The 11868-nt window shown below is 37.8% G+C and overlaps 1 protein-coding gene across 2 annotated transcripts in view; it reads right to left on the bottom strand.

The window, feature by feature from the left end:
- Nucleotides 1-3870: 3870 nt before the first annotated feature.
- Nucleotides 3871-11868, bottom strand: part of chek2 (checkpoint kinase 2) — a 22875-nt gene continuing 14877 nt past the window's right edge. Inside the window, exons 10-16 of one of the 2 annotated variants that reach the window (XM_016531882.1) lie at nt 11700-11772; nt 8112-8198; nt 7746-7909; nt 5228-5343; nt 4489-4574; nt 4270-4323; nt 3871-4070 (exon numbers count right to left, since the gene is read on the bottom strand). In XM_016531882.1, the coding sequence (XP_016387368.1) occupies nt 4011-4070; nt 4270-4323; nt 4489-4574; nt 5228-5343; nt 7746-7909; nt 8112-8198; nt 11700-11772 (640 nt within the window). In that variant the 3' untranslated portion in view covers nt 3871-4010. The remainder of the gene's footprint in view (nt 4071-4269; nt 4324-4488; nt 4575-5227; nt 5344-7745; nt 7910-8111; nt 8199-11699; nt 11773-11868) is intronic. The other variant, XM_016531881.1, reaches the window with a different exon arrangement.

An 11868-nucleotide genomic window follows, 5' to 3' on the forward strand; every position in this document is an offset into this window, starting at 1 on the left:
TCCTAGGTGTATATGACTTTCTTCTTTCAGACGAATCCAATCTGAGTTATATTAAAAATGGTCCTGGCTATTCCAAGCTCTATCACTGCAGTGGGCGGGTGTTCCTGTTCATCAGTCCACAAGACGTCAAATAAAGCGCGTGTATTAGTGGTTAAACGGATCGTAGTTGATCCATGATCCGTACGGACCAAGCGCCACGGTTCGGCACGCATGTGATCCGCGGATTAATTGCTAAATTTTACCATAATAGAGTATAAGTTTATCATTTGTTCGTATTTACTCAAGCAAGCAAATTGTAAACAATTCCAGAGAGAAAAGGTGAAAGGGAACTCAATTCGTTACTCGCGTGCTGTTCTCTACGCACACAGCCGCACACACATGAGGCGCGCGAACACCGAACTGAATCCTCTGAACAGACACATACACATAAAATTATGACAAAATACCCATCTCGACAATCATTCATATAAACACAGTCAGTTATGTCTCAAGTGAATGAAAACAGCTGAGAAAGAAATCGGATGTGATGTGTATCATTATATCGGATCCGTGCATCAGGTCTTAAAGGGACAGCGGCCTATAAATACTGCTGCTGTCATTAATGATCATCAAACAACAAAACAGCTGTGATAAAAATCTATATTTAATTTATACAGTGAACACTATGCAGTGTTATTTTCCCTAATTATTACATTTCTGTATTTGAATACTACCAACCTTATTTTATTTGTAACATATTCTGTTGTATTTATCTATGCTTGTAATTTGTGTATTTGTTCTTATTTTTACTGGCTGTTCTCTTGTCTCTTTAATCATGTTTAAACTTTCTTAGTTAATCTAGTAGTATTTGCTGTGGTATCAAATAAGTACTTCGCTTTAAGTAATAAATGGAAAGCAAGTTAAATAGAAATATTTTTCTTTTCTTGCTGATCCGAAAAATGAACCGATCCGTGGGTCAAAAACCGTAATGTGATCCGAACCGTGAGATTTGTGATCCATTGAACCACTAGTCGCACAGTTACACACACCCTGTCACTGTAAACTGGTCTGTCAATCATCTTGTCACAGTTAACATCCTCCACATTTCATTTAACTTCCTACCATATCGGAGAAAAGTCTTCTAATCGCGTTTGGTCTCGTACTGTATCGCGTACCTTGTCAGTGTTGTGTGTTTGCTTGGCCATTTGTTGTGATAAACAGGAAAGGGTGTTCAAACGCCAGCAAAACAGTGTAAAGTGTACTATTTGAGAGAAGCAGTCAATCAGCAGAAGTTAAAAACAGTTCGTGAGTGTATTTATTTCTTGTCTCAGTGTTTAGCGCAGTTGTCGTTGCTAGGAAACGCTTGTTGTGTTTACTGTGTGGAGACGTGCTGAAATCCCGTTTGGTCTCGTACTGTATAGCGTACCTTGTCAGTGTCGTGCGCTTGCTTGGCCATTTGTTGTGATAAACAGGAAAGTGTGTCCAGCTGAACTCAATTTGAGTTTTGTTAAACTAATTAAAAAGAAGCTTAGTTTACCGCGGAAGCGGTCGCGTGAAGACCGAAGAGTGTAAAGACCTGTACTATTTGAGAGAAGCAGTCAATCAGCAGAAGTTAAAAACAGTTCGTGAGTGTATTTATTTCTTGTCTCAGTGTTTAGCGCAGTTGTCGTTGCTAGGAAACGCTTGTATTTTGTTAGACGAATATAAAAAGCTTAGTATACCGCGGTAGCCTTAGTGTGAAGCCCTCCTCGTGTCAAGACCGAAGAGTGTAAAGACCATTGACTCTACCATTCGACTCCACCGAGCAGGGACACCGACAAGGGTCATAAGTATCACTTTTGAATCATTCTCTTTCCTACTACTTGTTTCCCTTCTGTTTTCAGTTTTTATAACCAATTCTTACTATGTGTTTCCAGATCCCTACTATCACTACCACTCGCATACCACACATCACACACTGTAGGCAGCGCAATCCTAACAACCTGCTCACTTTGCCTATGTCTACTAATACACTACTTTCTTTTTCTCTTGGTCTCTGGAATTGCCAGTCTGCTGTAAACAAAGCAGATTTTATTACTTCTATTACTAATCATTCAAGACTAAACCTCATGGCCCTGACAGAGACCTGGATCAAACCAGAGGACAATGTTACACCTGCAGCACTCTCAAATAATTTCTCTTTTTCCCACCCCCCCCGTTTGACTGGAAGAGGTGGAGGTACTGGTCTGATTATCTCTAGGCTTCAGAAGTTGACATTCGACCGAGACTGCCTTACTCTCAGTTGTTGAAGTCCTAAGACTGGCAAGAGCGGATTCCAAATCTTCTATACTTATCTTGCTGGATCTGTTCGCTGCTTTTGACACGGTTAACCACCAGCTTCTCCTGTCAACTCTATTGGCAAAGGGCATCTCAGGACCTGCACTCCAGTGGTTTGAGTCTTACCTCTTAGATAGGTCCTTCAAGGTATCTTGGAGAGGTGAGGTGTCCAAGTCACAACATCTAACTACTGGGGTGCCTCAGGGCTCAGTTCTTGGACCACTTCTCTTCTCTGTCTACATGGCATCACTAGGTTCTGTCATTTAGAAACATGGCTTTTCATATCACTGCTATGCTGATGACACTCAACTCTACCTCTCATTCCATCCTGATGATCCAATAATAGCTGCTCGCATCTCAGCTTGTCTAACAGGCATTTCTTGCTGGATGAAGCTTGAAATATTTCACTCCGTGTAATGAATCTATATAATATATGGGTTTCACTTTCTGAAATGAGTGACAAAAAATATTGACCTTTTTCATGATATTCAAATTTTTTGAGATGTACCTGTTTGTGCCCTCTAGAAGCTTGCGTGCTGCAAGTGAACGTCGCTTTACTGTACCCTCCCAAAGAGGCTTCACTTTCATGGACTTTTAAATTAAATATTCCCTCCTGGTGGAATGACCTGCCCAACTCAGTCCGAGTCATCTTCAAGAATCGGCTAAAAACAAATTTTTTCCATCTTTATTTGACCCTCTAACTCTAGCACTCTCTATTCTAATTATATTCTTAAAAAAAAAAAAACCTTGCCCCTTTTAGACTTGCACTATTCATTTACTGACTGCTTGTTTTCTTTTTTTAAAAAAAGCACTAACTTCTCTAATCTTTTTGTATTCGGTTTTCTTTTTATGCAATTAACAAAAGCAAAAAAAGGTCTCCAACACTAGCTTGCTCTGTTCTTTTTCTATTCTGTTTTCTTTATTATATAATAATAAAACCTTGCTACGTGTACTGCGTTAAGCTAACTGAGACTTGTTATAGCACTTGCATATCATTGCTCTCTTGTTGATTTTGATTGCTTCCATTGTCCTCATTTGTAAGTCGCTTTGGATAAAAGTGTCTGCTAAATGACTAAATGTAAATGTAAGTGAATATAACATTCCAGACAAAGAACAACCTTGTCTAATACCCCTACAGACCTTAAAAGGAGTGCATAAGCCACCGTTTATCTTCAGCACACTCTCAATGTCACCATAAAGCACTTTGACTTTCTCAATAAAATCCTGACAGAAAGCCAAAAGCTTCTAAAGTTCCCTACAAATACGTGTTCAACCTTATCAAAAGCTTTTTCTTGATCTAGTCAAATAAGTTCAATATTAATTAGGACTGGTAATTTAACGCGTTAATTAGATTAATTAATTACGGAGAAAAATAACGCGTTAAAATTATTAACACATTTAACGCACTTGCCCCGCCACAGACCTTCCATTGTCCTCATTTGTAAGTCGCTTTGGATAAAAGTGTCTGCTAAATGACTAAATGTAAATGCAAGACAGTGATGCCTCACGCAGACCTCTAGTTTGTGTTTTGAAATCTGCATAACACATTCTTAAAATCAAAGGTGTAGAAACTGTAAAAACATTTTATTTTTGACACAGGAAATGGCAGAAATACATATTTACAAGAGCAGTACAGTGTTAGACATTCAGGATGAATTGGTCACAAGAAAAAGCTTTTAAAAGGACACCAGGAAACAAATAAAAGTCTGCGAAAGTCAAGGCCCAGGTTTCCTCTTGGATGGCGGTTCACCCTCTCCCTCTTGTGCCTTACGTTTCTGTGATGAAAATTAAAACCATATTTAGTTTTTAATGACAAATGTATTAGTATGCATCTAGTCAATGTTGTAATACATTTTGAAAGCAAATATATGAATTCATAGACTTTAGCTTTGAAAATTCAAAAATGTTTGAAAAACATTTTATCCAGAATAAAAATCCACACAGATCCAAGCTTTGTGTTTTTTGTTGTTGTACCTTGGATGTTTCATGATGCATCAATTGGTTTGCAGTGTTTCTCATCTCATCATCCTGTTACATAAACATAAGAATTATATTTTAAATTTGCGGAATGCTGTTTTTTATTTTAATTAAAGCAATCACATTTCAAATGCTATTTAAAGGTTGACAACTTTCAATACTAGTTTAATAATGCTCAACCACATTCGTCTAGTTAGTGGGTTTTTCAGCACATACATTCAACCACGAATGTGCCAGCGCCTCTTCGACGCTCAGACGCTTTTCAGGATCCACAACCAGGAGCTTTTTGATCAAATCTTTGGCTAAAAGACAAAGTGAATGTATAACTTACACTGTATGCTTTTAAGTTCAAATATTTCTGACAATATAAACTGATACAATGTACACACTATTTATATGGAACATTGGATGCCTGATTTTCCACAAGTTGGTATGATTCTTTGGGGTCTTCATGAAATGTCTGCAACATACTTCCTCAATGGTCATGTAAAACAACAGCTTTTTTACCTTGTCAAAAACAGCTCTGTTCTCAGCGACCCGTTTCAGTGCCTGTCTCTTTAAATGATAATGAGGTACTGAGAAAATGAAGACTCTTATATTCACTTTTACATCAAACAACACCTGCACTGCTTACGAACGCGGAGAAAATGGCGGACAGCGTACAACTGGCTGAGGGCGGAAATATGCTAATACGGGACAGTCCGTCAGCGGTTGTGGGCGGGGCCTGAACAGTATGATGTCATTCTGCTCAGAAAATCAAAACAGCTTGATAATTGAGACTGTTTAGGTTTTTAGGGGATTAAAAAAAAAAGAGTGAATGGATTTTTATCATTGTAGGGAGGTTGTGTCCACACACTGCTAAGACACATTTATATGTAAATGCCAGGTAAAAGTGAATTTTGCATCCAATGTCCCCTTTAACTATCCAATTGTAATTGGAGAGCAAAGACATTACCTTGATTTGAAACCTTCTTCCACTGAGATGGGATGAAGCGGTAGTGGCCGTTAATGATCTGCTCACGCACCGACATGGTAGAGCACTCGGTGTTGAATGGCGGATAACCACCCAAACTATGACAATACAGAAACACACACACAGCTTTAGGAAGAAATATCATACATTCATATATCCACACAAGCTCAGTCTGCTTGAGTTTAGATTTTGGGCACAAAATATACACATTATCTTTCAGAGTTCTGACCAATGAACTGACTTTTCCAGTCATTCATGAATACTGTAAAATTATTTTTGTAAGGTATTCCATCTGTATGCAAGTTATCATCATTGAAATTAATAGATTTTAAACAAACTTATTTCATTTACTCACCCTCATGTCATTCCAACCCCGTATGACTGACTTTCATCGATTTGACAAAATGCTATGATAAAATTATGAAAAGTTCTGAAACTATACATGTAAGTTTTGTGCCTCACCAAAATTTGTCATTTTACTCAATGAAAAAATTTATCATTAGCTCTTGACACTTTCATGAAAGAATCATTCTTTTGAGTCAGATTATTTCCAGTGAATCAGTTGATCCACTACACAAAACTGATCGGAATGATTCGTTCACAAGTCAGACTGATCTGGTTCTCAAGTTCGACTTACTGACTTAATGATCCAGCTGTAGCAAACAACAGTTCACTGGAGATGAAGATTATCAGTCAAGAGCAAAAAATTCTGTCTATTCCTTTTACAAAAACAGAATAATGACACTAATGCCTTCTGCAGAGCTGCTGAATTAAGCTTGTTTCATAATTTACTGAACTTGGCATTATTATTGAACTAAACCAACTTGAGATGAATAATGACACCACTGTCTGAAATTGCATTTGTTTCATAATTGTAGAACGTTGTGACATAATACGGTTATTTTCTGGTTGATTACTACACTGAAAAAAAGTAGTAACCTGCAACTGTTACTTTAAAGAGCCATTTCTATCTGATTAACCCATATAAAGGTAGTTTTTGTGATATAAACGAATTTTGGTTGATTAAGTGATATTAAATATATTTTTGACTTGAATAAAACTAGTTAATATAGATTTTAAAGGGGTCATATGACGGGATTTCAATTTTTCCTTTCTCTTTGAAGTGTTACAAGCTCTTGGTGAATAAAGAAGATCTGTAAAGTTGCAAAGACTAAAGTCTCAAATCCAAAGAGATATTCTTTATAAAAGTTAAGTCAACCACGCCTACCTAAAACGGCTCGTTCTAACACGCCCCCACATGTCTACGTCACGATGTGGGAAGATTTGCATAACGCCGCCCAAATGTTCACGCAAAGAAAGAAGGCGTAACTTTTATTCTTGCTGTAGTATTGTTGCTGCCGCCGCCATGTCGTGGAGACGCTGTGTTTCGTTGTGAAAGCAAAACTACTTTGTTTGGCCTTCCAAAAGAGGACGATATCCGCTTCGTCATGCCTAGAGCTGATCCGTGCTGGTTGCTGAGGAAATACATCAACTTTGCGCTGTGGATCGATGGATCGGCTTTCACCGTGGATGAAGCAGAGTCCAGCCTGGGGTCGTCACATGTGTTTGCCGCAAGCACGCCGGACGCTCCGTCGAATCCGCCGGACGCCGCTCACACTCAAGGCCGCCGTGTGTGACGCTGTGTTTCTCGTTGTGAAAGCGAAACTACTTTGTTTGGCCTTCCAAAAGAGGACACAACTAGAAATCAGTGGTTAAGTTGTATTTACAACACTGTTCCAGAACAGTTCAACCCAAATATTCAGATGTGTGCAACGCATTTTATGGAGGACTGTTTCCTGATCCTGGGAGAGTAGACTACAATGCCGGCTGTTCTGACTCACAGACTGTAAGTACGTTTTTTATATTTAAAGAATTTGCCACTGACGATTCAAACGCGAGTTTTGAGCAGTGTAGAGTAGCACTTGTTGTTTGTCATTTCTCCGATCACAAATGCAGACATGGTTTTATGTTTACGCGGCGCGATGCAACAAAAATAATGTTCTTTTTAGCAACATCATATGACCCCTTTAACATTTTACCTTTTTTTCAGTGTGAAGTTGCTTTAAAACAATCTGTACATAAAAATGTGACAAAAGTTCTGGAATGTAGTGTACCAGTCATATTGGCTACATTTATGATACTTTGCATCTTTTTTTGAAGTTTGACAGCACCAGTCCTCATTCACTTTCATTATATTCAATAGTGGGCAGGATATCTTTCACATATACTGTAATTCACTATTAGTGTTGAAGAACAAAGTCAAATGGGATTGGAAAAAAAATTTCCAAACCTTTTACATTGTGTAAATGTTCCAAACCACAGGTTTCACATGTGTTCCACATATTTCTCATGTGATTTTAACACACGTGAAGTTCATGTGATTTTTCTGTAAGGGAAGACTTCATATAATTTTTAGGTGAACTACTCCTTTAAGAACCTTTAATCTAATGCTGGATCCAACTGCTTCAAATTTACTCATTCAACTTTAATCTCCACTAACCAGATGAACAGCAGGACCCCCAGGCTCCAATAATCGACTGCTTTTGTATATCCTACAGTTGCAGCGTGTGTGAACACCTCCGGGGCGAGATATGTGGGCGTCCCGCAGAGAGTCTTCATCAGGGAGGACTCTTCCAAAATCTTGGACTGATTAAAATCCGTAATCTACAAAGCATTGAGAATTCGCATGTGTTGGGAAAGCAGGTTATCTCAGGTTCAGAATGATTTCTGTGCATCCTGTTTCAACTACAAAGACAAAGGCTTGGCTGGATCTCTGAACATTGGAACTGCTACACAATTAAAGGAGAACGATGTCAGGAAGTGCGGCAAAAGTTACTCCAGTTTCTAAACTCTCAGGTAAACACACCTTAATCAAACAGATGTCATCATGTGAGGCCAGCAGCACATTCTCAGGCTTGAGATCTCGATGAATGATCCCGTTATTGTGGAGATACTGGAGAGAATATAACAGAACATTTCTGAAAAATTCCTTTGTATCTATTGTTTGTCTCCTAGTCTAGCTTTCTAATAGACCTGGCATTATACGATGTATGAATATTGTTAGTTCTGTGACAAATTGCTTTTGCACCTCTATTGTAAATAGTTTTTGACGGAAGCATCTGCTAAATGCATTCTGTCTCGAAGAGCGAGATTCTGCACATAGGTAACGGGCATAAAAATTTGTTAATTTTGTTTTAAAAAAAAAAGTACAACAGCCTTCATTAATATATTTTTGAAATGATACATTTTTGTAGTGGATTTTAAAATTATTAATCTATTGTTAGCATATTGTGACATTACCTTATAGCAGTTATCGGCAACAGGCGGCCCGCCAGCAATAATATCTGGCCCGCGCCTGCAGCCACATTATTTTGATAGCGGCTGGTTCTGAAATAGATCTGTCATGACAGCAACAGTTACTCTCAATCAGAGTATGTGAGCGGAGCGGAGTGATTTTGAATGGAGCGTGGAGCGGATTTTTAAAGTCCCACTGTAGTCAAATATTTTATCCCTGAAAACTTATCTTTGATCATCAAAATGACATATTTAAATGTTTTTTCTTGTGAAACACCAAAAATGGTAGTGTGAAAGCACCCTTAATTCGAGCCCGCGAGCATACGCGTGAAGTGCAGACGCCGATGCGGGAGAGGTGGGTCTGACTCCGGGCTAATTTTACACTGTTGCCACGGGTTATAATGCAAGTTAGCGGTTCTAAATTCACATTAAACCATAGCTTCATGGGTTTTTAGCTCTAATTTATTTTTGGTTTTCTGCTGGTATTGGTATATTTTGCATGCTAGTGATAGGAATCGATCCCTTGACGTGATTGGTTATTGGATTGTGACGTAGCAAACCGAGGGCTGTTTCAAACCGCATTTCTGGGACTGCCATTGGGAAACTACAGTTTTAAGGAGAAAATAGTCAGCAATGGTGTTGATTAATAGATTGGCACATGGTTTGTCTAAAAGCATATTAAAAACACCACATAGACAAATAAACAACATAAAAAACTAGATTTTCACTACAGGGGGGACTTTAAAAGTCGGAGCGTGGTTTTCACTCGCTCCAAGAGCGCTCCACCACCGCTCCATCACGAGTACAATTCATGCCAACAGCCCGTAATATAACGGCATATTTAGCAAGAATTCACATGTTAAACATATTTAGCTAGGCTTGATAGAGAAGGATCACTCAAATCAGAAAGAATGTGAAGGCTATGATGACGGCAATGGGCATGAGCGGGAAGTTGTAGTTCTCAAGGAATTTGTTTGTTCCTTCTAGATACTGAATATTTTCAGCTGAAAGCATGATTTAAACAACACTTATTCACACACAATCGCTCCCTCAATAATGCATTCAAACAAATGTAATCTTACAGTGCTGCTACGCAATCGCTCTCTCAATAATGCATTCAAACAAATGTAATCTTACAGTGCTGCTACATCTGTATCCGATTTCGAATGAGCAGAAATCTGTAAGAAATGCATCGATCCCGTAGGTAAAACAACTGATGAAAACGTACTGTTATTTTCATCACAAACAAAATTAGCACCGCAAAAAACAGCAATTATACCTTTTAATGCTGACAACCACGTTATTAGCTTGTCATGTGCTAGGAAAAAAGTTTGCACACTAGCGTTCTAATAAGCCACTTTGAAACTCTGCTGTTATTTTATTTATTTTATTTTTTAATATAGGCCTACGTTATGAACAGAACTGTGATATTTCAAACATACTGTAATACTTTAGCAGCAGAGCGGTGTTTCTGCGAGGAGTGGAGCGGGAGCGGGAAATGGTGATTATTAAATGCTCGGAGCGCGGAGGGGAAATTGTTGATGCTCCACTCCGCTCACATACTCTGCCGGACATCACCACACACATGTGGCTTTTTGTTAATGACTGTCCTTCTACAGGATTTAACACAGAGTAACAGCTCACTACCAGTTACAAAAGACACTGTAACAGTCTGTCACAGGCAATTCTAGATGCATTTTATTATCAATTAATTTCTTAAATTATCCTCCGACTATGTTCTGACGAATTTTTTTTTTGGCCCGATGCCAAACTTACTTGTCGAACCCTGCCTTATAGCATATACTGTAACTACAAGTTTTAGTGTTTCTTTTTTTAAACCAAATAGTATAGTTTTATAATAATGACATTTATAGGTTATCAGCCACAACATTAATATATATATATATATATAAACCAGAAAATCTAATTTCTAGTAACCATTAAACAATCAATTAAAAAAGTTCAAAAGTTGGGGGTCAGTAAGATTTTTTTTTTTTTTTAAATAAATGAATATTTTTTTATTCAGCAAGGATGTATTAAATTGATTAAATTGTCAGAGTAAAGGTATTTTTATTAAATCAAAATAGTTTTATTCAGGCCCGGCGCCAGGATGCACGACTTGGGGGGGTTACTAACTACTGTTTAGGGGTTACTAACATTAACACTTTAATACATTAACTAACATTAACTAATGGAACCTTATTGTAAAATGTTACAATTATTTGTTATTAAAGTATACGTTCACAAAAACACTTAAATTAAACAGAAAAGCAAGGTGCATGATTTGGCATGGCAGCCAATACAAATAATTAATAACCGTTTCCTTACATAAATCCTGCGTTTGGACCAGGCTCGGTTGCAGAATCACATCACTTTCTGCTTCTGAAATTAGGCTATTATCTTTTTTCTATATAGTGTGTAGCAGTTAGCTATCTCTGTGTCGTACGTGGCCGCTTGTCAAGCATGGAAAACACACGTTTTATTTCAATTCTGAATATATTATCGTATACAGCATGGAAAGAGCGCTCCCTTTAAATTTATTAAAAACTGTCACTCATTCATCACGATCTCACAAAGTTCCGTTTTAACCAATGAATGACGCAAAACTAAAGTCCGACCGTCCCCCTCTGGCGCCGGGCCTGGTTTTATTTGAAATAAATACCTTTCTTTTGAAGTTTCTATTCATCAAAGAATCCTGAAATAAAAGTTTTCACGGTTTCCACAAAAATATGAAGCAGCACAACTTTTTTCAACATTGATAATAATAAGAAACGTTTCCTGAGCACCAAATCAGCATATTAGAATGATTTCTGAATGATCATATAACACTGAGGACTGGAGTAATGATGCTGAAAATTCAGCTTTGCATCACAGGAATAAATTACATTTTAAAATATATTCAAACCTATTTTTATTGTATTTACTTCAAATGCAGAATACAAGACTTTTTTTCAAAAACGATTTTTTAACAAATTTTGAACGGTAGTTGCCATTTCAACATGGTACTACAAAGCTGTCTTTCTCCATTCTAAATGGTCAGTTGACTGATTTGAACGGTTTGACTGTCTATGGGCAAGCAGTGCAGGTTCATGCTTGTTCTCATTTAAAAAAACACATTTAGAGGAAGACACCGTTTGAAGCATCTCCCATAAAGACGTACCTCCACAGCCCTGAGCATTTGATAAAAGTAGAGTTTGGCGATTTCTTCCTCCAGCTGTTTCTTGGCCTTGATCCTGCCAAACAGCTCTAACAGCTCTCCACTATTCACAGCACAGAGAAAATGAAATTATTCATTAAAAAGCATGTTCAAAATTGTGTAAATTGTGTAG

The sequence above is a fragment of the Sinocyclocheilus rhinocerous genome, unplaced genomic scaffold, assembly GCF_001515625.1.
Source record: "Sinocyclocheilus rhinocerous isolate Xijiao unplaced genomic scaffold, SAMN03320098_v1.1 scaffold665, whole genome shotgun sequence".
Taxonomy (NCBI): domain Eukaryota; kingdom Metazoa; phylum Chordata; class Actinopteri; order Cypriniformes; family Cyprinidae; genus Sinocyclocheilus; species Sinocyclocheilus rhinocerous.